We start from the raw sequence: 25896 nt of genomic DNA, 5'->3' as shown, positions 1-25896 counted from the left end.
TGGGAGATTAGTTACTACAAATAAAAAAAAAAAAAAAATTTGTGGGACTTTGGAGAATTTTGAAAAATAACACTTATGGAACTGAATTTTGAAATCAAACCGGAAATATTTACAGAGACGTTTCAGCTTTTTCTAACTACTATTGTGCAATTCATGAGCTATAAAAATTGAACTCAGAACGTACCGTAAAAAATACGTACCTGAAATTCATTATCAACTACGGACCATGGTTAAGCTGGATGGAATTGAGTTAGTGGACCATAAATTGTATGATGGAAAGCTGACCGACATTTGGAAAAGCATCTCTAAAGTTTGAACTTTAATTTGAGGTGGTTGTTGGGAGGTCCATGTCCACTATTCCTTCTTTCCTTGTTCTATGTTTACAGCGAATTGCTTGTGTGTGTGCAGAAGAACAAGGAAATGAAGGGTAATAATATGTTTTTTTTTTTTTTCATCAACGCATGCGGGGTCACTCTCTTGAGGTCAGGTGGACGTGTACCTCACCCCACGCTAAATATATGGGCTTTAAGTTCACGAAAATTGTCTAAATCGTTAGATCAACATAATTTTGTTTATAAATATGAGATAATTTATAAGTTTGCATGGACTGTGAAATATAAGAGACTTGTAGTTCGATTAGTCAAAATTATGTTTTGACATTCAATGTTTTGAGTTCAGTTTCACTCGACTTGATAAGTAGAAAAAGAAAAAACAACATCCTACTTAATATTCTATCAATCAACTATACATTAGTCTTTTTCTTTTCCTTAAAAATATATATATATATATATATACATATACATATACACACACTTGAATAAAACGAGATAAACAAGTGGAAATTAAATTGACATAAACACGACACGTAGTTAGCGTGGCTTTTGACTTAATCGTCCTATGAAGTTAGAAAGAATCTATAATAACATACACACACTATGTGTGAAATATGATATGATAAGAGATGACTGAGAATAGAAATAAATGGAACTAGGGAGGAAAAAATAGTGTTGGACCAAACTAATCCATTCTAATTGAGGGTTGGGAATAATATTTGAACAACAAAGTGGTATATCTTATTTTTGTATGGCAAAAGAAATGATGCATCTTATTTTTGTGAGGTACATGTTTTCGATTCCCCAAGAGATTTTGGAGTTACCACCCATATCAATGCAGAACATCAGGTAACAATAAACTATGCTTTGCCTCTATGCTTTGCCAAGTATGGGGTTCGAACCCATTACCCTCGTGAAAATTAGGAAGCACATGACCTTTAGCTTTGTAATATTTTGCACATAACAGTATATATATTATATATACATGAAAACAAATATTTTGGGCTAGCAAAATACGAGAACAGTGTGCATTGACACCACTTGCATACAATTTGAGCCGGTTTTGGACGCTAGTAATATTTAAGCTGTTTTATGATCATCAAAAATCTATTATTGTTGAAGATTATATTTCAATATTTAGTTTTCTCAAATATCTCAAAAAAATAAATTTAACCATAGTAAACTTTAATAGAAGAGTTTATCATTTTACGTCTAATTTTCTAAATTTGGGCTATTCACCCAAAAAAAAAAAAAAATGAAATGGTTTTAAAACTTTGAGTTTTAATGATAAGAACAAAATAAAAGGTAAAGTGAATAGTACCATGATTGACTTTTAGTGTAAAAATGTGGTTTTTCGTTAAAATGAACAATATCGAGAGCTTTTCGTTAAAGTTCAAAAAAAAAAAAGGAACATATTGGGCCATGTTCAATCATTTTTGGGCCTTTACAGGCCCATAATATATTCACCGACCCAACATACATACCATGTGCGCGCGCTCCCGCCCCCTGTTTTTTTTTTCTTTTTTCTACAAATCCGACGGCCCAGATTCCCTTATCATCATTTCCTTCTCCAACTTTCACAACGTCGTCGTCTCCATCCTTACCTATCTCTGCAACATTTTGCGCAAAATTTTCCCATGTCCCGCTTACGATCCCTAATTCGATCCACACCGTCCATTCACAAACGCCTCCCAGTCCGCCACCTGTCCGCCTCACCACAACCGTCGTCGCCTCTCTCTCTGATCGCCGCGTCGAACTTCGAGTCAAACCCTCCCCAAAATCCCTTCCATGGCTCGTTCCTCAAATGGATCTCGGGCTTCGCGGTGGGCTCGGGAGTAGGTCTTCTGTACTGGTCTTCCCCCGATTCCGATTTATTCAAAACGTCATCGTTCGCTGACTGGTCGACGGCGGAGTCGGGACTGGCCGTGGAGGATCGGCCGTCACGGTCCTTTTTACGGAAGTTGTCTTTGCCGGAAATTGGCCCTGGCTTTCTCTTCGGAGGCAAGTGAAGTGGCTTCTGATTACTTTGAACATTTCAATTTTTTTTGTTTGTTTGTTTTTTTTTTTTAATTTTTTGATTTAATTTTGTTAATTGGGTCTTGCAGATGCTTATAGGAGAAAAATTTTCTTCAACTACGAGAAGCGCATGAGGTTGTGGAGTCCGCCGGAGAAGGTACTCACCATATTAATAAGATACGAGAACCTAATTAATTTCAGATTATCTGTTAACTCATTGTTTATATAGTCTAATTTGGAATTTTTATCATTGCATATTAAGCCTAGGAAATAATTGATGACATCGAAAGGAGTTTCGAGAACTAGGTGAAAACAAAAATAGAAGTTTAGTTGACAATGCCCGACGGCATAGATGTCACGATTCCTAAACACATTCCTCTAATACTGAATTCGACGCACGCTAGTTGTTTCTGTCCATTGTATGTTAGATCTCGCTACTGTTAAGTATTGTACCTTTTCATGTTGTTTTACTAATTGTTGTTTAGGCTGTACGATGGCCATCTTAATTATTGTCACTTTTAGTTTTATTTATCCAGTACGTGCATCTATCTGTCTCTCCGTTTTTTTAAATCTGTTCTCCTTCTCCTTGGAACAATTATGCGCTTGAAAACTCGAGTTAAACTTTTCTTAAGGAGAATTATCTAATGATATAACTTCCTGTTGACCGATGGCTCTGTTGTTTTACATGAAGGTTTTTGAGTACTTTGCATCCTCTAGTACTGCAGATGGAGAGTTACTTATGACACCGGGAGATCTTATGAGGGCAATTGTGCCCGTCTTCCCTCCATCTGAGTCAAACCTTGTTAGAGATGGATATTTGAAAGGGGAAAGGAATCCTGGTGATTTGCGCTGTTCTCCTTCTGAATTTTTCATGCTTTTTGATGTAAACAATGACGGGCATATTTCTTTTAAAGAGTGAGTTCTACTTTTACGGGTTATGGCTCATGAAGTAAGCGGATGTTGGATCTTTTCCCCCTCTAACAATGTTCTTTGTCACAGGTATATTTTCTTTGTAACACTACTCAGCATCCCAGAATCAAGTTTCTGTGTCGCTTTTAAAATGTTTGACCTCGATGATAGTGGGTTAGTACTCGTACAAATTTCAAGCTAAGTTTCCTAATTGTTCTTCCGTGTTTCCACCATGGTTGTGAATCTGATTTGACTCTTTATATCGATACATAGACAAATTGATAAGGAAGAGTTCAAGAAAGTGATGGGTTTGATGCGAGCCTGCAATAGACAGGGTGCTTACCACAGGGAGGGACTTCGACCTGGGCTAAAAGTCCATGGTTCCGTAGAAGATGGAGGGCTTGTGGAGTACTTTTTTGGCAAAGATGGGAAGGATTCCCTCCAACTTGATAAATTTGTCAAATTTTTGAGAGATTTACAGGATGAAGTAAGTTCCCAATCCTTTTCATTCCCTTGAATTTTAGAATGTTTGATTTATGTTAAATTTTCCTAGATCGCTTTTATTGCATAAAATTGGTATTATACTCAGACATGAAATACCTAATATACGTTTTCTGGTGTGCATTTGTTTTTCCAAATTTATGTAGAACAATTTATGAAAAGAAAGGGGGGCTTACTGAGTAAATTATGGGGACTAAATAGAAGCACCCAAATTATATTTGTAAGGACTAATATACATCTAGAAGAATATACGTAGAATTCTTCCAGTCTAGGTTTTTTGGTTTGATTTTTCAGCCTGACCTTATATTACAACAGTACGAGATTTTCGGAACTTACTTTGTCTTCATACCCATTTGGTTGATGATGCTACCTGCCATGCTTTGATTATGGAACGCTTGGAGTGCATTTTTTCCCCCAGAAATTTGTTCTTATTTGCACACTTTGATGCATTTGTAGATGGTGAAGTTGGAGTTTTCCCACTATGACTATAAATTACGAGGAACCATATTGGCAAAGGACTTTGCTTTGTCCATGGTTGCTTCTGCCGATATGAGTCATCTAAGCAATTTGCTTGATCGGGTTGAGGAATTGAGCAATAAACCACATCTTAGAGACGTGCGCATCACATTTGAGGAATTCAAAAATTTTGCCGAGCTTCGTAAAAAATTGCAGCCTTTTTCTTTGGCTCTTTTCAGCTATGGCAAAGCCAATGGGATGCTAACACGAGAGGATTTCCAACGTGCTGCTTCTCATGTATGATGCTGATATTTGTTTATTTCTTTGATCTCCATAGCAACAGATTGTGGTATCCAAATTATTTATCGTAATAATGTTAATTGAATGATGTGTACAATATCAGGTTTGTGGCGTATCTCTCACTGATAACGTGGTGGAAATCGTCTTCCAATTGTTTGATTTCAACCAAGATGGAAATTTAAGCTTGGATGAGTTTGTTAGAGTTTTACAGCAGCGGGGAAGGGACATTGCTCAACCCGTGGAGACGGGAATCATGATTCATGACTCTTAAACCTGGCTACTTGGACCTGTCGGTTGACGTTAGGATGATACCGGTTTGATAGTTCAAGGGGGCTCAGTCCTCTTGTAAATTCGTAAAGCTTAACCTGTAAGTTGCTAAGATTAAATTGTAGCTCTAACGGCAACTACAGTCAACTGTTGTAGTGCTCCTTTGATAGAAACTTGTGTCTCACATGTCGTACACACCTCTATCTCTCTAATCACGTGCCAAGAGAAATAAAGAGAGGAGGAGCGTACAACATGTGATGCGTAAGTTATTTCCGAAACTCTGGCCTACGTTTAATGTAAAAGTCTGAAGTTCCATTATGTGGAATGCGTATTTAGAGAAAATGCTTTGTTATGTTTCTAGCTATTGCACAAAAGAAACTGAAAAGATGTGAATCATTGTTACGATTCACAGATTGCTTCTGTTAATGTCGTCTTGTTTCTTTTTTTAATAAGCTATGAACGTTGTGTTTCGTTTAAACCAATTATTACACCCCGTGGAATCAGAGTGATTCATAAACTAAACTCATGTTGGAAAATGTGGAGAAATTTTTGCGTCCGGCAGTCCGAACCTCATAAGCCATGCGGCAGGCTCACAAAAACAGCGGGACGGTCTGTATTTGGTCCCGGTGACCCCAGGTTGGTCCCGGTCGGGTGAGTCTGATGCCCTCTACCGGCTGCCGCACGCAAGAACCCCTCCTACATGTGAGCTGCCAATACGTGTAGGTCAACATTGCCACCGTTATTACCTGCATTATTCGAGCATCCCCACTGATATATATGCCAGCACCATCACACCAGCCGCCAGCTTATCTCAATCATCACTGCACTTCACATCCCACATAATATTTGTAATAGCAAATCTACCAAACACACAATCATCATGAGGATGACATCTGCTATGAAAACAAGGTCCATCAAGACAATGCTACAAACCAATAAAGTTAGAAAATTGTTGTAGGAGTAAAAAGAAAATTGTGGATTTCGACGATTTTCTTACTTGAATTTACTGATTTAGTAACGACTTTATACATAAGTAATGTAAAAATGGTTGATGTTGTTTAAAACAATGATCACTCGAGTGCTTGGACCGTTGATCACCGCATAGTTATTCATAAAATAATTGACGTTGTGTACACAATAATAAATCGGATCGTTTCTCTATTTGTTGCTGCAATTGGGATGTTCGATACTCGGTAGTAGCGTTTAGCATATACAAACAAAAGGTTGTTCATCGATATGGCGCGGAAAAAACCAAAAAACAAGTGGTGGCGGGGCAAACGAAATACGGCGGTTAAGGACACGCGCGCTCCTGGACGGTGGGAACGACCATGCCACTTTGGAAGGTTGACCTGGCCACTTTGGAACGTGGACTTTGCTTGGGGAAACCCTAGGGAGAGGGAAATTCCCTTTCCAGGGGGGAATGAAGCGTCATTCCATTTGCATTTTCTTGTGCAGCCACCGATATCCACTCTGTTTCTCTCCCAACAATTCCAATACCCCAGTCATTAAAATTCAATCAAATTCTGATTTGGGTTTTTCTTTCTCTCTGGATTAGCATCCACCAATTGCTGGTTCGGAGCTCTTAGAACAGCAACCAGGTTGGTGAGAAATTTTTTCCCTATTTTTTGTGGTTAATTTCTGGAATTAAAATTTGGGGTCTCGGTGTTTAATCTCTGGAATTTTGATTGAAAATTTGTGTGTACAAATTACTTTAGCTTCAATTTTTGGGTAATTTTATTTTTTTGTCTGTTAATTTGTTACAGTTGTTTTTGGTCACCATCATGCATGAATTTGAATTGGGTTTTACCAGATACAATTGATTGATTTTTGTATGTTCCTTGGTTTTTTGGGTGTGTGAATTGTTATAGGAATATCAAATGGGAAAGCCAATTGGGAAGAAGAAAGATCATGAGGTTCAAAAGCCAGGGAATGCTGGCAGTAAGCACAGCAAGTCCTCGGATCGAAACTCAAAAGCCTTTGATGAAGACACTGCAATCTTCATCAACATGTCCTATGAACTCAAAGAAGAAGGTAACAAGCTCTATCAGAAGCACGATCACGAAGGTGCGATGTTGAAGTATGAAAAAGCCCTCAAACTCCTTCCACAGAATCATTTTGAAGTTGCTCATCTGCATAGCAGTATGGCAGCATGTTATATACAAATGGGTATTGGGGAATATCCTCGAGCTATCAACGAATGTAATTTAGCGTTAGAGGTATCGCCGAAGTACAGTAAAGCACTGTTAAAAAGAGCATATTGTTATGAGGCTTTGAATAGGTTGGATTTGGCATTGAGAGATGTTAATGCTGTGCTGAGTATGGAACCGAATAATCTAAGTGCGTTGGAGATTTTGGCGAGTGTGAAGAGGGTGATGAATGAAAAGGGTATTGTTTATGATGAGAAAGAGATTGGTATTGCTAATGTACAGAAGCCTGCTGCTGCTCGTTTTCGTAAGGTGGTGAAAGAGAAGTTGAAGAAGAAGGGTAAGAAAGTTGAGCAGAAGATGGAGGATAAGGTCGTTGTGGAAGAGAAGGTGAGTGCTGATAAGGATAAAGAAGTGGTTACAAAGGCTGTTGAGGAAGATAAAGTGGTTACGAAGCACGTTGAGGAAGAGAAACTGGTTACAAAACATGTGGAGGAAGAAAAAGTAGTTGCAAGGCCAGTGAAGCTGGTGTTTGGAGAGGATATAAGGTGGGCACAACTGCCAGCGAATTGTAGCATGGGGTTGGCAAGGGAGATTGTTAGGGATCGATTTCCTGGCTTGAAGGGTGTTCTTGTTAAGTATAGAGATCAAGAGGGTGATTTGGTTACAATCACTACCACCGATGAGTTGAGGATAGCTGAATCTTCCTGTGATATGCAGGGCTCACTTAGATTATTCATATCAGAAGTCAGTCCTGATCAAGAACCAATTTACGAGGGATTGAGTGATGGGGAGGTGAGTATGGAAGACAAAAAACCAAGTAATGTTGTAGAGAATGGGGATACTGAAAACGATAGGGTAGTGGAAAAAAGGTCTACTTCTGTTGAGGATTGGGTTATCCAGTTTGCACGATTGTTCAAGAACCATGTTGGGTTCGATTCTGATTCGTATTTGGATCTTCATGAGCTTGGTGTGAAGCTATACTCAGAGGCAATGGAGGACACTGTAACACTTGAGGATGCTCAAGAACTTTTTGACATTGCTGCAGATAAGTTCCAAGAAATGGCGGCTTTGGCATTGTTTAATTGGGGAAATGTCCACATGTCTAGGGCAAGGAAACGAGTTTCCTTTCCTGAAAATGCTTCAAGGGAAACCATTACTGAACTGATCAAGGCTGGCTATGACTGGGCAAAGAAAGAGTATAAGAAGGCAGAGGGTAGGTACGAAGAGGCTGTGAAAATAAAACCCGACTTTTATGAAGGTTATCTTGCTCTGGGGCAACAACAGTTTGACCAAGCAAAGCTTTGTTGGTACTATGCTATTGGAAGCAAGAATGAGCTAGAAACAGGGCCTTCTTCGGAGGTGCTTCAGCTTTATAACAAGGCTGAGGACAGCATGGACAGGGGCATGCTGATGTGGGAGGAGATGGAAGAGCGGCGTCTAAATGGACTGTCCAAAGAAGAAAAATATAACACCCAATTGCAGAAATTGGGTTTGGATGGCCTAATTCAAGAGGTATCTGCTGATGAAGCTGCAGAGCATGCTGCAAATATGAAGTCACAGACATACCTCTTGTGGGGAACCTTGCTGTACGAGCGTTCCGTTGTGGAATATAAGTTAGGGCTACCTACTTGGGAGGAATGTTTAGAAGTTTCTGTTGAAAAGTTTGAACTTTGTGGAGCTTCTCCAACAGATATTGCCGTGATGATAAAGAACCACTGTTCCAATGAAACTGCATTGGAAGGTAAGTACCGCATGTTAATGCAAATTTTTTTCGGCTTTTAGAATTTAGAGCTGTTCGAATTTGAGACCTTCATTCAAATGCAGGTTTAGGGTTCAAAATTGATGAGATAATACAGGCATGGAATGAAATGTATGATGCTAAAAGGTGGCAATTTGGTGTTCCCTCTTTCCGGCTTGAGCCATTGTTGCGTCGGCAAGTTCCAAAACTTCATTCTATCTTGGAGCATGCTTGAAATTTTTGTTTATAGTTGGTATCCTTTCGAGGTTTTGCACAAATGCCTCAGGTTGCCTCAGTTCAACTTTTGCAGATTGCGTGGTTGCACAGGTAACTTGTCCTTACGAATTAAAGCATGTCAAAATTGTCTTTGTTACACCTAAAATATTGATTTGATTACAGTTTGAATAGCTGAATTCTGATGGGATTGATATGGATTTTAGAGAGTGCAAAATATGTTGAAAAGCCATTCTTTAACCAAAGACATGTTTTTAACCTGACACATAAAACTTAAATGCAGTCGTTGTGGTCTGGCTTGTCAAGTACTTTAGGGCATGTTTGATAACTTCTCGTTATTAGTTTTAGTTTTCATTTTTGTGTTAGAGAGAGATTGGAATACGTAGGAATGACATGTATAGCGAAATATGCAAATGGAAACTTAAAACCAAAAAGCTTTTAAGTTTTAGCTTTCAAGATATTGTTTTGTTCATTCATCTTATGTCTTCCCCTTTCTCTCACTACCTTTTACATCTCTCCATTTTTCCATATACTTTCCTCACATCTCAAGCACGAAAAGTGAAAACTAAAAACTAATAATGAAATGGTTATCAAAAGGGCTCTTAGTTTACCAATCATTAAGTGATTGTTTTTTATTATAATTTTATAATTCTTCAAATCTTCATGGTCGGTGCAAAATCACACGAGTATGACTGGATTGAATGAAACATAATCTCTCTAGTTTCTTTTCTTTTGGTGATTGCAGGTCTTTTTCTTTTCTGTCAGTGGACTGTTCGTTCATCTTCTTGTTTGCTACGGGAGCAAACAGAAAGTTTGCATAGTTTTTGAATTCGAGTGAGGGTGATCGGGTCACAAAGTCATCGATCTCATTTGTTTCATTTGTTGTAAGAGTCGTTAAGAGTAATTTTCCACAGATTGGGGTATAGGGTATATGATTGTTTGGATTTGTTGGTTCAAAGAATAAGCAAAGTGGGAAGTTGGTAGCATAATTTTGCTTGTTACCCACTCAGCCTGCTCGGCCAGATTTGTCGTTTGTAAGTTGCAATTCTTGTAAACTTTGTAAGCTTTTGTGATTGTTATAAAATAGCAGTGAAAGATTTTATTCCTTTACCTTTACAAGAGATACGGAGATTTTTACTATGCTTCGGTCTATGACATGCACCAGAGGAACGAGAGGCTTGACGTGTGGCCAAGGATTCCCGTGTATCGTAATCTCTTGTGCATACTAGAAAAACCATGCTTAGTATCAGTCTACTTGAGGAATTATCTACAGGAAAACAACTTTGGTAGCCGGCATCGTACCTCGGCTTACACAATCACGTGATAAGAAATATAGATTAGAAATTTTTGTTCCTAATTTGATTGTGCCTCTTGTGAACTGTATCTCTCTCTCTCTTATAACGTGCTCAATCGTGTAACGATTTAGTCGCTTAAAAAGTTTTACTCCAAATTCCAGGAACAATTAGAATAACATGGTAATATAACATGGCTTAGAACATCTTAAGTTTTGAAATTTTGGTTCGAGCAATAACTATTATTTCCGATTTATTAATTTAAACTACGAAGAGCATGATTAGAACTTGAACATACAAGAACAACTTCAAAATGACTTAAAAGTGCTTTTAAAATGATTAAAAGAGATTTTAGATAATATTTTTAGGTGTCAAAAGTACTAGTAAACACTTTTTTAAGAATTCACTTGTATTTTAACTACAATTTATTTCATAAACATTTCACAAAAATTACTTTTTATCTACTTTAAAAACACTTTAAAACAAACTTTAACATCATAATACTTCGATTTAATAATACACCGTCTTATACTAGAAAGAAACTTCCAAGTGCTACGAAGACGGAACGTCACGGAAGTACTCGTTTCAGTAACAACACGTCACCCCACCCACTCTAAAGTCCAACTTCCAAAAGCCGTCTCCTCCCATAAGAAAGGTAACTTGTAGAAACATCATCTCAGATTCTGATTTCTGTCCGTCTCTCTCACTCTCGGACTCTCAGTTTTACCTTCATTCGTTGCACCTGATTAGGGTTTCGTTTATTCTCCCCAATTCCATCCATGGAGAAAGTCCGAAGAGCATCGCACGCCGGTTCTTGGTACACCGACAATCGTCAGTCTCTCTCTCTCTCTCTCTCTATCTCACTTTCTGAGAAAATAACACCCTCTGTTTGACTTTTTTGGCCTCCTTGAATACAAGAAGCCGAATTAGTGATTTGGGTCGGCGGTAAAACTAAAAAGTCATCAGATTTGGAGCTTTTGAGAAAATTAATTCATCCGATCAATTTGTGTGAAAAAAATCAGTTTTTAATCTAAAGGTTTTGATTTTTCAGCTAAGAAGTTATCAGAAGAGATTGAAGGATGGCTGAGAGCATCTGGGCTCAATAAATCTCCTGATGTTCGAGGTGTCATTGCTCCGTAAGTTCATATTTTTGCTGTTTCTGCCTTTTTTTTTTTTTTTTTTTTTTTTTTTTTTTGTTTAAGCACTAATTAGTTGAAAACTAAAACTTATTTATTTACGTTTATTGTGGTGGGTGGCTCTGGGATTACAGGCATGCAGGGTATTCTTATTCGGGTCGAGCCGCTGCCTATGCATTTGGCAACATTGACCCAACAAACATGTAAGTTGTGTTCTTCTCGGCTTGTCTGTGATTAGTTCTCTCTAATACTGTTTTGATCATGTAGTGTAAAAATATGAGCTGTTTATGTTCAGATAATTGTGCGTTGACTCATGATCGAACCTGTAAAGCTTGATTGGTATGGGAAATTAGCTGTCTTCGAATTGTTAGATTACTGACTAACTTGCCTTTTCAGTAAGCGGGTGTTCCTGCTCGGTCCATCTCACCACCATTACACTCCAAAGTGTGCTCTTTCTACGGCCACGGTTTACAAGACCCCCATTGGGGACCTACCTATTGATTTGGAAGGTACTGTGATTCTTGTTTACACCTTTAGCAGTGAATGCAGCAGCATGACCTGATCGCAAAATGTAGGGATCATGTCTATTGTTTGTGCCCATTTCTCTGTTTCCCATTTTAACCAATACCGACGTATTAATAACATAACAATGAAAATATCACATGTTTCATTTACAGGAATTTACTACTTTCCTGTTAGTTTTTGTGATGGTTTTCTAAAATTCAGTTTGTTTTCACTTGTCAGTGATTGAGGAGCTTAAAGCTTCTGGAAAATTTGATCTGATGGATATTCGCGTTGATGAGGCTGAACATAGCATGGAAATGCACTTGCCTTATCTTGCTAAAGTGTTTGAGGGGTATGTTTATTCGCTATAGTTTTATTTATTGTTCTCATATAGCAGAGTTCTATTTTATAATCCTCTTTGGCGTGGCTGACTTTTTGACGATACTGATGCAGGCATCAAGTTAAAGTTGTACCCATATTGGTTGGTGCTCTTAAAGCTGAAAGTGAAGCCATGTATGGACAGTTCCTTGCGAAATATGTGGATGATCCACAAAACTTCTTCTCCGTGTCATCAGATTTTTGTCATTGGGGGTCTCGGTATGTTCCACTCATGGTTCTATATAGGAATGAGTTTTGGCATTGTTAGCTAAATTGACTGCTACTTTTGTCCAAGATGTCAGTGCATATCTACACTCATGCATGCAGACATGCATCTTCTGCAATATGCATTAAGCACCTCTCTCTCTCTCTCACACACACACGCACACACACCCCGGCTTGTTACAGTAGGACAGTTAGGGAGACTTTTAGAGCTTATATTTTGTTTTGTCTTTGTTCTAAGGAAAATAAAGAAGTGCTTGGTTTCAATTTAAATGTTTCTTCATGGATGCTATGTCATGGTATCCTTAGTTTTGTTACATGATATTTGATTGTTTTGCTAATTTTCTTCTCTTGCCATGCTTTGTGCACATATAATTGAAGCCAGACTGTTACTTGTTTACCGTGCCTAATCTTGTTATTCTCTCTCAGGTTCAATTACATGCACTATGACAAGAAACACGGGGCCATACACAAATCCATTGAGGCTTTGGACAGGATGGGAATGGAAATAATAGAAACTGGAAATCCAGATGCGTTCAAACAGTATCTTTCGGAGTTTGATAACACCATTTGCGGGCGCCACCCAATTAGTGTTTTTCTACATGTAAGTGCCTCAAGTATTCCCTCTAATGTCTGAAGAGGAACAAGTTCAAATAGATTCCCTCAAATTTGGCAAAGGACATTAACCAATACAAGAATATGGCACCCCAAATGAAACAGGGTAAAACCTGTTTTAGGATTATATTGCTGTTTTCAGCTTGAAAAGCTATGCCTATCATGAAAAAGTACCAGTGTCGTTCCTGTTTCGTTGACCCTTATACCATTTTGTCTGGGGACAAATAAAAGGTATGCTAGGAACTCGGTAATCAAATTGTACAATACTGTAACGAAAGCAACCTAAAGATATCCCCGTTATGTTTAGCACTTACCTATTCGATATTGACACACTGAAGTCACCAAAATCATGTTGAGAGGGAAAATGTTAGGGAGATTCCATTTTTTTTCAAGAATTGTGCTTAGTTTTCCTAGACTACAAAATGTTTCTTCATTGATCATTGCTCATAACTTCTTGGACTATATTTCTCAATGTATTCAGATGCTGAGGAATTGCTCAACAAAGATAAAGATCAATTTTCTCCGATACGAGCAGTCAAGTCAGTGCAAAACTACGAGGGACAGCAGCGTAAGTTATGCATCTGCGGCAGCAAAGGTAGATGCTTAAAAGATGTACTATCCTTTAAGACATTCAGCAATTTGATTTTCATCGAATTCATTTTAATGTTCAACTTAAAGTAAATATGCATTCACGAACAATCATCGGGTTCGCGTGCCCCTGCATGTAGATTGATACTAGTAATGGATTGCCCTCGCTGATTTCTTATATTTAGTATTGGATCGGATTATGTCTTGGTTATCATCATTTCTCCCAAGGACAAAAACGATACGGTTGAAATGTAGCCAAGGCCATATTGACACCCTCCGACCTCCACTACCTCAGACCAACCATTGTAGATGTGTTAAGATCTCGTTGCTCCAACAAGAAAACGGACAAATCTGGTAAGCCTAACTGATTGTTTACGGTGTTGGTTGAGCAGAAGCCAACCGACGGTGGCCCTTGGGTTGGCAGTTACGGGGTGGGGGTGTGTCGAACCGAACCAAGCCTACTCCTGGTCAGTTTTAAACAAAATCTTGACCTATAGCATAAATTTTTCTCCCCAAATTTTACATATCATTCAGATGAGGAAAAATTCGAAAAAGCAAAGGCTTTCAGAAGCTCACTTGAAAGTTCAAGACTCAAGTGACGAGCACAATAACGAATGAGGATCCTCTTTGTGAGGATTCCGGAGATCTTCCAATCATGTTCGTTTATCATACATCGTGCGGTCATAAATCATTGTAAATTTTTTTATTTAAAATTGAATATAAATAGTACGTAATGAAAATTGACCGTACGATGAATGGACGCAATTGGAGGATTCCTGAGATCCTCACAAAGAGAATCCGGAGAGGATCCTCATTCTACAATAACAATGTAACTAGTCTCCAGTTTTTAGCTCTACGCAACTTTCACTCTTACATATAAATATACACTTCGTGACCCCTTACAGATAGGAAGTGATTCATCCTTGCCAACTAATCACAAATTGACAGATATATTGAAGTGACGTAGCCAAAACACTATGATTGGTAAGGGAGAAATGATCCTTTTTGAGAAAGGGAAAGAAATGATCCTTAGATATAAAGAGCCAAAATATTTTTCATATGGAAACGATCTTCGCCCACGCTTTTTCCCTTCTCACACCCTGTTTATTTATGTCCCTGCCCTTGATAAGTTTTTCAATTCAAGGGACAAATAAATATAGGTGAGTTATGGAAAAAAAAGTGCTTGCAGAGTGAATGCTAGAGAAGTAGGGAAAAAGGAGCAGAAAACATGGGGACTTTAATATTTAGTTTTTTTAATTATTGTTTAATTAAAATTATCCTTATTATATTAATGATCTTCCATTTTGGAGGGGTATTCAATTGCGATTTTAATAAATTTTAAAGGAGTTATAATTTTAAGGAGTTTGATAAGAGTTTTAATAGACTTTTATAGAGACTATGAATTTAGAGTGAATTCACACTCAGACTTTTAGGGTTCTTTAATAAATTCTTTTAAAATTGTAATTGAATATTCTTGAACTTTCATGAATTCATTTAAAATTCTGATTGAATACCCTTAAAATTTTAAACTCTTTTACAATCTTTTGATTACCAAATCACTCCATCTTCGCAAAAGGTTAAATAGAAAATTAACAAATAAAAGTGTTATTATTCACCTATGACAATTTTTACGGTTGCTCTGAATTGTCGTAAGTTAAATTTGGCATGTAACACTAAACACTGAACCTCTAATATGGCTCACTACAACATTGCCCCAACCGTTCCTTTTCAAAGAGAGTTATCGCATAAATTAGTTAAGAACTCGTCATCCACAAGATTTGAAGCTAAACCCTATTACTAAGTGACATCGAGAGATTTGTATATAGGTTTCTTTCCTACCTTGCCATTCGGTAGGGAGTGAAAATAGTTCTTGCACAACAAATAACTCATGCTTTCATTTGGGAAGTGGGAAACAACTAATTTTTTTTTTTCTTTTTTTTGAATAAACGATATTATCTACACTAACAGAGTGTGAAAGTGAGAAACAACGTCATACCTAGTGATTACGCATGACTATGAACCAATATTCAAAAAGCTTGAAATGCAACTTGTCTGCGCAGCGGAGGTGCTAGAGGTGCTCGTCGAATTAATTGCTAAAAAGGGATTAATAATTCATTAATTTCACCAAATGTAAATGTTTTAGTTCATTACTCTTCCAGTGCCTGCCTCCAGAAAGTCGTGCCAACATAGCTCAAAAATGACGTTCGTTGAGTAGATGTTCTCAAGCGCTGTGGTGAAGCCCTTCAAGTATTCTTCTGCCTCGTAGAAATCTCCACGAATGAAATATTCTTCCAAATACGGCAAACTGAACCAGATTCTCGCTCCAGGCTACTCATATAAATAATTAATGCAGTTAAAAAAAATCGTTACTTTTTGTTAACCAATGATAGTAATCTCACAAAAATTGATAAACTATGATGATAATTGTACGTTGCATTTGGCTTGATGTGAAATTAAATTTAAAAAAAAAAAGAAAAACTAATGAAAATGGTTTGAAAACTTTGAGTTTTAACGATAAAGACAAAATAAATGGTAAAATAAGTAGTACCATGATTGATTTTTTAGTGTAAAAATGTGATTTTTCGTTAAAATGAACAGTACCGAAAACTTTTCGTTAAAGTTCTCAAAATAAAACTCATGCGCGAGCTGTTTTTCCACAACTGTTGAGGTCAAAGTATTGTAGAATGGAGTAAATTGCATGTCCTTGCGAAATAGCAGCCATATTGTAGCTACTATATTATTTACTCCATTCTACAATACCTTGACCATAACATATAGTAGTTATGCTTTGGTTCCTATACGTCAAAAGGAGTCAAAAATCAGGATATAACACCAGAAAAATAACAGTTTACACACTATTTAGGTAGATCTTAAATGAAAGATAATATCATCTAAAAATAATAATCATATCATCCACAACCAAACATGTACAATAATATCATCCACAAAAATATATATATATATATATATATCAACAGAAGAATAACACCAGGAGAATAACAGTTTACACACTGTTTAAGTAGATCTTAAACGAAAGATAATATCATCTACAAAAAAAAAAAAAAAAAAAAACCATATCATCCACAACCAAAACACGTACAATAATATCATCCACCCATAATATCTACATGCGAGCTAGCTAGATGCCTATAATTAAAATCAAACAAATAGGAGTAGTGAAAGCTTATGCTCAAGTGGCAGAAGGTTTTATACCACATTCACAGCAAAAGTTCGACTCACAAACAACCCTTTGAATTAAAACCAATAGGATTCGGTAAATCCTCTACAAAAATAAAAAATCCAGTTTTAAGGAAAGAGTATGAATTCGATATCTTATATAATTAAATATAATGAATACGGTGTAGATCTAGACATGCGTTATATTTGGAAAACTAATTATGAAAGAACACTCATAATTTCTACATAAAACAGTAACTTTCTTAAGGAAAATTTCTTATTTATTGTCTAGCGGATTCTTTTTAATATATTTCTTATGGACGCATATTTTTAGGGATATAAATTCTTAGCTGATGCCATCACAAGCGTTGGACTTAACATTCCAAATACGCATACTAAGGATAGAACTTTATCTATTGTTGTTTGAAATGTTTTCATATATGACTGTATTGGACAATGTTGTAGCCGTGGATTATCTACTTAATTAAAAAAATAATGGCATAACTTGACTTTTGTCAAAAATAACTTTTAAACATCAAAAATATTTGACAAAGAATCTTGTGTTGATTAATAAAGTTATAGCATAGCCACACAATTGATTTTCACACATCATTTTTATCTCTTACACACCTCTTTATTTCTGACATTCAAATTAAATAAATCAAACAAAAATAACAGATAAAATTAAACATGAGTGTGTAAAAGAAAAATATTATGCATTTATCACTTCTTTATTTTTCAACCAATATTATATAATATATGAACGACAAAATGAAATGAAATCATTGTGAACACCATTTTTGACGTAGCATTATAATCAAGAAATACTTATTTTTAACTATGATAATTGCACTTTATACAAAATCTCACTTTATCACTTATTTGCTCATTTTTTGTATCTCAATTTATCCTATTATGTTAACTTGGTTACATAAACCATTAAATTGTTGGCGTGACATGAATATTTTGGTAAATTTGCCTATTAATAATTAAAAAATAAAAATAACAAAAAACCCAGCTTATCATCCCCACCACTTGTGAATTCCAATCGGATTTGGAGATCAATTCTCATAGGCTTCATGGTTAGACCATTTTTTGTAGACCGTATGATATGACGGTTAATGATAGGATTTTTTTTTTAATGATTTAAAAAAGAAGTTCAAATATCAACCATCACATCATGTGGTCTACAAAATATGATCTCTCTCATCACCCAAGAGATTTGAATTAAGCTACAGAATATCATAATAATTTGGTGTCAAACTTGTCACCTACCTAAATCTAATTTAAAAACTTTCATTTATAATAAAAAATATCTCTAGACAGTAATGTTAAAGACAACCATCGTTATGTGATTAAATTTTAATTGATAAAGCATAGTGAATTTGTACGAAATAATAAGTTGCTGAACTTATACAATAGTCTCGAACTCGTAGTATGATAACGACACTGCTGGGACCACGGGCTTATATAAGCACAGTACAGAGGTCAGCTTTATCCAGGCTACTGTCCAAAGTGGAGGGTCCCGGTTGGTGCGACTGGAGAGGTGGCTGAAAGAAACGTACACGCATGTTTACCATGCCGAGGTTCAGGAGGAATTCTTTGTTACTTTCTACTTCAATTTCTTCTTCTCACGCTCCAACCAAGATTTGCCTTCAATTTTCTAAATTTCTTTTCTCATGCCTACAAGCAATTTCTTTTCATTTTTTAATAAAAAAAAATCTTTAACTTTTTATTAAATGAACACATGTATTTTAATTTTCTCTCAATCGTTTATAGACACATAAACCAAAAAAAAAAAATACAAAACAAAAAAAAAAATACAAAAATAGAAGTGTTAATTTTCAAAATTTCAAAATTTCCAAATTTCACCACCTTCACACTACAGGTTAAATGGAGAAATAATATAAAAGTTGGAGTTATTATTCACGCGGTTTATGACGTTATTTTGCCTTCTCGACAAATAATTTTACTGTTATTCTCAATTGTCATGAGTAAAATTTAACATGCTGTATTCATATCTTTTTGTTTTGGACATTTAGCATAGACTGTCTAAGCTCAATCTTTTATGATAAACTCTTAACAAACACACTCTTAATCCTCTAGCTTAGCCCAATACTGTTTTGCACAACCGATTCAAGTTAATAAGTAATGGCTCTAAGGGACTTTTAGAGTTTTAACGAAAAGCTCATGGTACTGTTCACTTTAACGAAATACCATATTTTTACACTAAAAAGTCAATCATGGTACTATTCACTTTACCCTTTATTTTGTCTTTATCATTAAAACTCAAAGTTTTCAAACCATTTTTATTAGTTTTTCCTAACTTTAATTAATAGAAGATACATTTATGTTCAATGTACACTAATTAGCAAAACACCATCACATCAAATAATGTCCTGCCAGCGTCCTAATTACATATAATTACGACCCAATATCCGAAGCCTGGAATAAGCCTGAAATGGACTTGTACAAGCAACGGAGTTGTTGGAGGTTGTAACACTGCTATGGATGCTCGTCGAATTAGCAGAATTGCGGGTGGTGGAGGGAGTGCTAGATTAGCAAGGCCGCCGCTACTGTAGTGGTTCGGAATTCGATATCGAATTTTCCCAACCAGCAGTGGATTCGCCTCCAAACATCTCCTTATATCTATCATCGCCGCAGTTCTTGCTTCTATGAGGTCTCCACAGCCCTGAAGTCGCAGGTAGATTCTACATGCAGGAAGCAAAGCGCGATTTATGAAAAATAAAAAAATCAGTCGTATAAAGCAGTAACTACTTTAGTGTATGTGCAATCACAACGATCGAAATTGTTCATTTAAAAGAAAAAAATAATATCTCTCATTAAATGCTCAATTAAGATGGTACAAATAGCAAAAGTCGTCGCTTTCTTTACCTAACGTCGTGTAAGTTCATAATCTCGGTCGCCTGTGCAATCAGGTTTTGATTGTACGGCAGGACGGTTGTGAGTTCTTCATGGAGAAGTTCATTTGCTTCCTCATAGTTATTACTGCATGGGTACAAAGTTATAAGTAAATATAATTAACATTGCTAAAAAGAACTAGTATTTCGTTAATTCCATTAAATGTAGGGTTTTAGTTAATTACTCGTCCAGTGCCTCCAAAAACTTGTGCCAACGAAGCTCAAAAATGACCTTCGTTGAATAGATGTTGTCATGCACTGTGGTGAAGCCGTTCAAGTACTCTTCTGCCTCGTCAAACTCTCCATGAATGAAACATTCTTCAAAATATGGCAAGCTGAAGAACAAGCCGGATTCCCTCTCAAGTCTACATGCATAAAGAATAATGTAGTTATTATGATCATAAATAAAAAGGAAAGACCAGTAAAACAATCTCAACCCCAAGACATAAATGGTGACAAACATCTACACACGCGTTGATGGTTGCAAGCTATTATTATGTGAGATTTATACTAGGAATCTCAAGTCTGTAAATGGCTAACAATCATCTCGCACGCATAGACAATAGTTGTTCTTGGCATTTGTCTTGAGAGAAAATTAATATGGGAAAGAAACTCACGTTCGAGTTGTTTGTCCAAAATTGTTGAAATCAAGATATTGTAGAATGGAGTAAATCACATCCCCTTGTGAAATAGCAGCCATATCGTCAATACAAAATAAGTGAAAGGTTAGTAAATAATGTCATCCACACCAAAAAAGAATTCAAAATCAAATCACCGACAACCAAAAAATGCATGTAAAATGATCACATCCACCAAAAAATATACCATAACATCTGCATTGCAAGCTAGCTAGAAGCCTACAATGTTTTTTTAAGAGAAGCTAGAAGCCTATAATTAAACTAAATCAAATAAGATGTGTGAATTTACTCTCTAGTATCGAAGCGCTTTATACTGCATTCACAACAAGAGTTTGGCTTACCAATCACCTCTTGAATTAAAACCAGTAGGATTTGGTGAATCCTAAAAATATGTAAAAAAAATATAACTTTTAGGAAAGTATGAATTCAATAACTCATGTAGATAAATATGATGGATACGGTTCAGATCTAGACATGCATCGTATTAGGAAAGGTAATTAAGAAAGAAAACTTATAATTAATTTAATTGAAAATAAACTCATATATTATAATATATATATGATGGATATGGTTCGGATCCTTACAAAGTGAATCCGGATGGGATCCAATTCTAATTTGTTCAATTGAAAATAAACTCATATATTATAATATAGTCATCGAATATTTAGAATATAGTGAAAAACGTTCTAATAAGTGAAGTCATAACATAGATTTTTGTTTAATAATTTTAAAAGTGAATTATCAATTAGATGAATATTACGAGTGATAATTTTTATGATCTTAAGAAATTCCTATTAAAAAAGATCTTAATAAATTCTTGCACTCCATATTTTTTAATATATAACACATAGTTAATTATGCAAAATATTTACATTTGAATGTTAGTAAATATGTAAATATTTACATTTTAGTGTTATTGTTAGGTCTCTCATGAAGTTCACGATTAAGTAGCGCGTGAAGGGACCAAGTTCAAACAATTTTTAAGAATACAACATAAATACGCAAGTAACATTTACAAAGACATGGGAAAACACTTGAGACTTGAGATCGTGAACAAGTAAGCAAGCCGATTCAAGTTCGTAGTTAGTTGTTGGGCTGGTATAGGCATAAAAAAAAAAATAATAATAATCACAGTTGAGTTGGGCTAACGTACATTAAAAAGATAAACATCGGTTAAATTATTGGTAATTAACTTTTATTGGGCCGATATTGAATGTAGTTTTTCAATGGTCAGGTACGAGTTGTAGCTTTTCAACCGGGCGAGATATCTGATTAGTTATGTGGCTTCATACTTTATCTCGAGTTAGCCTGCTCTTGGGCTTGTCACGATGAAGAGTTGGCTCCAATCTTAACACAGTCGGATTAGTTTTTCGATCTCTTTTCTTGGCGAGTATTCTTTTTTCTATAGCTCAAACTTAGCCAATTTGTAATCTATTCTATATTTTCTTTTCTTGAAAATTGAATTTTTCACTAACTGATGTCATCAAAGTAGCTCAGTTTCAAAGCATTTTTAATTTCAACGTTGTCTTATTTTTTAGGCCTAAAACTGCTTATCTATCAAGGAAAAAAAATGAATTTCTTTATTGGAATCAAATTCAACATTATATTCTAATTAAGTAATTCGACACATATTACATAAGTTACAAATTAAATAACAATCAACCAACTAAGCTTATTGTATATGTAAAATATTATTTTACCCATAATAACCCTTGATGTTGCTTTAATAAGAAAAAAATGATGAAACAAAAAATAAGGAAAAACAAATTAATAGAGTTCAAACTAGTTTCTGTGAGTCCAACCGCAGTGAAATACTCTCTTTTATCTTCTTTTGAGGTAAAAATTTGACTCCTTTTAATGTTACATTCCACATCGTTTAGGGGAGTGGATCATGTAAACCTTATATGTATATTCTTATCTCTACCTAGCACGAGGCCTTTTGGAAACTCACTGGCTTCGGGTTCCATCTTAACTTCGAAGTTAAGCGAGTTCGCGCGAGAGCAATCTCATGATGGGTGACCCACTGGGAAGTTCTCATGTGAGTTCCCAAAAACAAAACACTGGAAAGTTCTCATGTGAGTTCTCAAAAACAAAACCGTGAGGGTGTGGTCGGGACCCAAAACGGACAATATCGTGTTACGGTGGAGTGGATTCTGGGATGTGGTGGGGGCCCCGGTTGGGATGTGACATTTAACATGAAACTGCTAATGCTTTTTTTTTTTTTTTTGCTTTGCCAATAAAACGCTTAAAAGTTGCTAATACGTTACTTGCATGTCAAGAATTTGTCATTCTAAAAGCTTATATTAGTGTGACCGCAACACGATTACGCCCCACGTAGACACTGTTACGGAAGGAAAAATTAAAAGCAAAATTAATGAAAATGATTTGAAAACCTTGAGTTTTAACGATAAAGAAAAAATAAAGGGTAAAGTGAATAGTATCAAGTTTGACTTTTTAGTATAAAAATATGGTAAACTGCCTTAGCGCATGAAGTCCCTTAATTTGGCTTTGTGTTCAGCTACCACAAAGGTAAAACCATGTCACTAATTTGGTTCAAATTAGTAGTAAATTGCAAGTTGTGCCACTAATTAAGAACTCCAGATCTTGTTCATAAAATGCATGGCCATGTGTGTTACATGCATTACTGTCATTTATGTGAAAAGTTGGCTCAAACTTAGCCAATATGTAATCTATTCTATATTTTCTTTTCTTGAAAATTGAAATTTTTACTAAATGATGTCATCAAAGTAGCTCAGTTTCAAAGCATTTGTATTTTCAACGTTGTCTTATTTTTCAGGCCTAAAACTGCTTATTTATCAAGGAAAAAAAATGAATTTCTTTATTGGATTCAAATTCAACATTATATTCTAATTAAGTAATTCGACACATATTATATAAGTTACAAACTAAATAACAATTAACCAGCTAAGCTTATTGTATATGTAAAATATTCTTTTATCCATAATAACCCTTGATGTTGCTTTAATAAGAAAAAAATGATGAAACAAAAAATAAGGAAAAACAAATTAATAGAGTTCAAACTAGTTTCTGTGAGTCCAACCGCGGTGAAATACTCTCTTTTATCTTCTTTTGAGGTAAAAATTTGACTACTTTTAATGTTACATCCCATATCGTCTAAGAGAGTGGATCCTGTAAGCCTTATATGTATATTCTTATCTCTACCTAGTACAAGGTCTTTTGGAAACTCACTGGTTTCGGGTTCCATTTTAACTTCGAAGTTAAGCGAGTTCGCGCGAGAGCAATCCTATGATGGGTGACCCACTGAGAAGTTCTCATGTGAGTTCCCAAAAACAAAACGATGAGAAGTTTTCATGTGAGTTTTCAAAAACAAAACCGTGAGGGCACGGTAAAGTTGAGCTCGAGATGTGGTGGGGATTTGGACCGAGATGAGACATTTAACATGAAACTGCTAATGCTTTTTTTTTGCTTTGCCAATAAAACGCTTAAAAGTTGCTAATACATTACCTGCATGTCAATAATTTGTCATTCTAAAAGCTTATATTAGTGTGACCGCAACACGATTACGCCCCACGTAGACACTGTTACGGAAGGAAAAATTAAACTGCCTTAGCGCGTGAAGTCCCTTAATTTGGCTTTGTGTTCAGCCACCACAAAGGTAAAACCAATTGCAAGTTGTGCCACTAATTAAGAACTCCAGATCTTGTTCATAAAATGCATGGCCATGTGTGTTACATGCATGACTGTCATTTATGTGAAAAGTTGTGTGGGAAAAAGGGGACCAATCTTCTTTATCTTTACAAAATATGACTTGTAGAAAAGGAGTGGAAACAAAACCCTTGAACGGAAAGTTAAATACTCCTTTAAACAAAATAAAAAGAAAAGACAAGGTAATTAATTACTTTTTATTTTTTTAGAAAAATACGATATTCATTGATATGTATTTTGAGTCTATGTGTTCAATGTTACTTATCCATTTGGATACGATCTTTAATTACAGTTTCTAGCTTAATAAAATGCATCATTGATGAACATGTTCAATAGGTTTTCCAATTATGTTCTCTATTCATTAGTTCAAAAGTTCAGATTGAGTTGTACTGTTTAATTTCGCTTCTCGTGTTCTTGTTATTGGCGACTTTAAGTTGACAAGAGTTTTATCTTTATATATATGTTGTGTTATATCAGCTTGTCACTGTATGATCATTATTGATAGCCCTTGTCATATGGGATGGTCTGTCCATGATGAAGAAAGTTAAGGTTTCACCGTAAATCTAATTGGTAATATGAGAATTAGCCAAACATCTTACAAGCCCTTGAAAAACTTCTCCATTAAACAGCGTGAGACTTTTTTACCTTCACATTATTTCTCCCTTCAACGATGTGAGACTTTTTTACCTTCACATTATTTCTCCTTTCAACAATGTGAGACTTTTTTACCTTCACATCTTCACATGCCCATCGTGTGTGATGAATTTTCAAGCCAAATACGTGGGCAACACGAATTGGATGACGTGCAATACGTGAGGCGTTGGGCTTCACACGTGTGTCAACTTACTCAGTTACTATGAAGAAAGTTGATGTTCCACCATATAACCAATTGACAATATGAGGAGTAGCCCAACCTGTTATAAGCCCTTGCAAGGTTTCTCCTTTTACCGATGTGAGACTTTTTTACCTTCACATCTAACACGTGGTTGGTTGTACGTGAATCCCACATTGAAAATTTGAAAAAAAAACCTTGCAATAACCTTTCTCGTTAAACTTAACTAAATATTCTGAAGGCGTAAGGTAACGCCGTTTACCTTTTCGCTAGATTTAACTAATATTTCATCAACTTGACGAAATGTACTAATGGTGCGTGTCGGCTCCAAAATGGCGCATGACAACTCCAACCGGCATGGGTTGGTACACTATACTTCAACATCAAAATAAAACTTCTAGAGTCTCACATCAACTGCGAACAAAACATGGGACTCTCCTTGACTATAAAAGAAGATCATTTTCCCACAATTGATCCCTGATGATCTTATTCTACTTAATCTATTATTAGAACTCACTAAGTGATGATTACATCTAAACCCTTGTATCATGTACATAAACTCTACGTTATTAATGAGAATTCCTCTACCATGTGGACATAGCCCAACATAGGTGAACTGTGTACCTCTTGCGTTTATTTCCCTTATCTCTTATCTCTATACATGCTACCCTCACTATGTGACCAAAGTAACATAACAAAGGTCACATCTTAACACTTTACGATATTCCAAAGTCAACTTGGTTTTGTGCATCAACAGTTAAAATTTCATAATCAAAACCGTTCAGTTTCTTAGTCCTCATTTGAAGATCATCCTTACAAAAAGTCATTCAAAACATAGATTGTTTAGTCAACCAATTGCATATAATAAAATGGACAATTTCTCATTAATATGTTACCTAATACCTACACCGTTGATTTATTTGATACATTTGAATGATTAAACGATCTCCAATTCGAATCATTTTTTGCAACATTGATCTTCAAATAAAAGATTAAGAAATTGAAG

General features: G+C 35.7%; 3 protein-coding genes across 3 annotated transcripts; all 3 read left to right on the top strand.

Moving 5' to 3' along the window:
* The first annotated feature begins 1892 nt into the window (after nucleotides 1–1892).
* On the top strand, nucleotides 1893–5251 carry LOC137743164 (calcium uptake protein, mitochondrial-like). The gene is made up of 7 exons (XM_068483060.1): nucleotides 1893–2333; nucleotides 2438–2505; nucleotides 3040–3263; nucleotides 3348–3431; nucleotides 3531–3744; nucleotides 4215–4511; nucleotides 4618–5251. The coding sequence occupies exons 1-7, from the start codon at nucleotides 1970–1972 to the stop codon at nucleotides 4783–4785; spliced, it is 1419 nt and encodes a 472-aa protein (XP_068339161.1). The 5' UTR covers nucleotides 1893–1969; the 3' UTR covers nucleotides 4786–5251.
* An 885-nt stretch (nucleotides 5252–6136) lies between these two features.
* On the top strand, nucleotides 6137–10310 carry LOC137736049 (protein PHOX1). Its single transcript, XM_068475394.1, has 4 exons — nucleotides 6137–6379; nucleotides 6650–8669; nucleotides 8753–8993; nucleotides 9646–10310. Exons 2-3 carry the CDS (start codon nucleotides 6659–6661, stop codon nucleotides 8899–8901), a joined length of 2160 nt encoding a protein of 719 aa, XP_068331495.1. The 5' UTR covers nucleotides 6137–6379; nucleotides 6650–6658; the 3' UTR covers nucleotides 8902–8993; nucleotides 9646–10310.
* A 529-nt stretch (nucleotides 10311–10839) lies between these two features.
* Nucleotides 10840–13815, top strand: LOC137739110 (uncharacterized). Its single transcript, XM_068478606.1, has 8 exons — nucleotides 10840–11023; nucleotides 11244–11328; nucleotides 11463–11531; nucleotides 11725–11837; nucleotides 12073–12184; nucleotides 12286–12429; nucleotides 12862–13036; nucleotides 13529–13815. The coding sequence occupies exons 1-8, from the start codon at nucleotides 10972–10974 to the stop codon at nucleotides 13652–13654; spliced, it is 876 nt and encodes a 291-aa protein (XP_068334707.1). The 5' UTR covers nucleotides 10840–10971; the 3' UTR covers nucleotides 13655–13815.
* Nucleotides 13816–25896: the final 12081 nt, after the last annotated feature.

The sequence above is a fragment of the Pyrus communis genome, chromosome 1 (assembly GCF_963583255.1).
Source record: "Pyrus communis chromosome 1, drPyrComm1.1, whole genome shotgun sequence".
NCBI classification, from domain to species: domain Eukaryota; kingdom Viridiplantae; phylum Streptophyta; class Magnoliopsida; order Rosales; family Rosaceae; genus Pyrus; species Pyrus communis.
The sequence above is the reverse complement of the archived record's forward strand: the minus strand, read 5'-3'. Positions and strand labels throughout refer to the sequence as shown.